Source organism: Gekko japonicus, unplaced genomic scaffold, assembly GCF_001447785.1.
Source record: "Gekko japonicus isolate JY-2015 unplaced genomic scaffold, Gekko_japonicus_V1.1 scaffold8530, whole genome shotgun sequence".
Taxonomy (NCBI): Eukaryota; Metazoa; Chordata; class Lepidosauria; order Squamata; family Gekkonidae; genus Gekko; species Gekko japonicus.
In genome coordinates this window covers 1-2,154 of record NW_015162722.1, presented here as the reverse complement: position 1 = coordinate 2,154, position 2,154 = coordinate 1, and the positions used below count along the sequence as shown (strand labels likewise).

General features: G+C 46.6%; 1 protein-coding gene across 1 annotated transcript; it reads right to left on the bottom strand.

Moving 5' to 3' along the window:
• Positions 1-208: 208 nt before the first annotated feature.
• On the bottom strand, positions 209-1,998 carry LOC107106395 (the record flags this gene model as incomplete). Its single annotated transcript, XM_015406530.1, has 3 exons — positions 209-384; positions 1,012-1,633; positions 1,779-1,998. Coding segments are annotated over 2 exons (819 nt in total), but the record flags the coding sequence as incomplete, so codon positions are not given.
• Between the last annotated feature and the right edge of the window lie 156 nt (positions 1,999-2,154).

Below are 2,154 nucleotides of genomic sequence, written 5' to 3'. Positions count from 1 at the left end.
TGGCGAGAACATAGGGTATATTCTGGGGGCTGGAGGGGAGGGGGTTTGAGGGAGAGGCTCCGAAATCACAGGGTAGCTGCTGGAGCCTCTCCCCAAGATACCCGCCATGTTTCAGGAACATTGAACCAGGGGGTCCAATTCTACGGGCCCCCAAACAGGTTGCCCCATCCCCTCCATTGTTCTCTATGGTGGGGAAAAAGTTACTTTTTCCCACCATAGAGAACAATGGAGGGAATAGGCCGTCAGCACCTAAGGCGGCAGAGACACACTCAAGGGGCCAAAGAGCCGCGTGTGGCTCTAGAGCCGCAGTTTGCCTACCACCGGCCTGAAGTAATTAATTGGTGCTCACGTTAGCCGCATCTCAGTTAGCAGCCCCAATCCTGCCTAGAGATGTGAAGGCCCGGAAAAAAACCGGAAAAATTCGGGGGAAAAAAGGTTTTTTTCCGTTTTTTTCCTGAAGATTTTTTGTTTTTTTCCGAAAAATTGGAAAAATTGAAAAAAGAAAAGAAAAAAATTGATTATGGAACGTTTTATTATAACATGATTAATAAAATATTTTAAGACAAGGCGTTCAAATATTTTCCAAATCATTTCTAAAATATATATACATGGTATCAGATTGATCTAATTTCTGTGCACTGAGGACAAGCAAGTCCTAGTTACAAACTGAACTCTCCAATGCAAGAACAAGATGCATTTCTTCCTTTAGAAGGTGCTACTGTCAGAAGAAAATAAAAAGGTTTCAGTTTTGTTTTTGCATGCGGGTGGGTATTCTGTTTGTAATAATTGTTTGGATACACTATATTTTTAATATGCTAGTTGTGATAATTTCATGCCAAATAAAAATGTCCATAGTCATATTTTATGTTCCTAAAGTAACAGAATGACTTTCAATCTAGAAAAGACAAAAGTTTTCCGAAAATTTCCGTTTTCTTCCGGAAAAAAACAGAAAAAAACCGGGTTTTTCCCGAGCTTCAAAATTTCTGGAAATTTTACATCTCTAATTCCTACCACAGCCGAGGTCAAGCCTCAGCTTAGGCCGATGCCCCCACCGAGAGGCCTAATGCCTCCTGCAGCCCTTGCCGTATGTCCTCCAAAAAAATGTCGTTCCCTTGCTCAGAGAGGTGTACCCCATCCGGCCCAAAAACCTCCATGCAGTGGGGTTTAATGCACGGATGGGGCAGAAAGCGGCCCAACCCTGTATCCAGAAAGTTCTTAATATTCTTGTTAATATTCCGGAGGGCCCGATTATTCCTCTTTGGGTTCAAGACGTCGAGCCAGACCTTCCTGGGGATCATTGCCGACCATATTATACTCACCCCCGGCCAACGTTCCTTGATGACCTGCAAATCATCAATGACCTGGCGGGCCAAGGGTTTATTGAGAAACCCCAGGTCATTACCCCCCAGGTGCACAACCAGCACGTCAGGGGGCATGCGCGGGGGCCCCTGAAACAACAAAGGCAAGAGACCCTCCCAGAGAAGTCCATGGCGCCCCTGCCATTCAATGGTGGCCCACTGACTGAGGCCCAGCTGAGATCCCAACGCAGTTCCGCTTGCCCGATGTGCTGCCCAAAAGACAAAGCTGTGGCCACAGATGAGAACCCGCTTCCTCTCAGCGATCACTAAAAAACCTACGAAGGAAATAACAGATTAATCCAAAGAAAAGAAAACCATGAAGAGAAAACAAGGGTGCCCACAGAGCGAAAGGACCGCGTATACCCTAAGCGGACGGAATGGGGCGCACATAAGACTTATAGGCAGCGGAGCGCCACCTACCTAGCCGTTGAATGTCCGGGGGAGAGTAACCCAGGGCTGCCGCAGTAGATGCCGCCCCAATCCGAAAGGAATGTGTGCCAAACCTCACTCCTGACAAGCCCAATTTCGCCAGGGCCCGCGTGGTCACTGTCCAAAATTGGTGCTTAGTAAGCGGACTGCCATCCTCATGGCGACCAAATTTATATCCTGCTCCCTCTCCCCCGATTTGGAAATGAGGCCGCTAACAACATACAAAATACGAGCAATAGAGTGGTACAAAAAATCCAATAAACAAACTCTAAAAATATAAAATAATAAAAAACCTGCCCCAGTTAACATCTGTCCAATAACAAACAGGGTAGCATGGGTGGATGGTGAAGACACAGCTGGAGCCTGA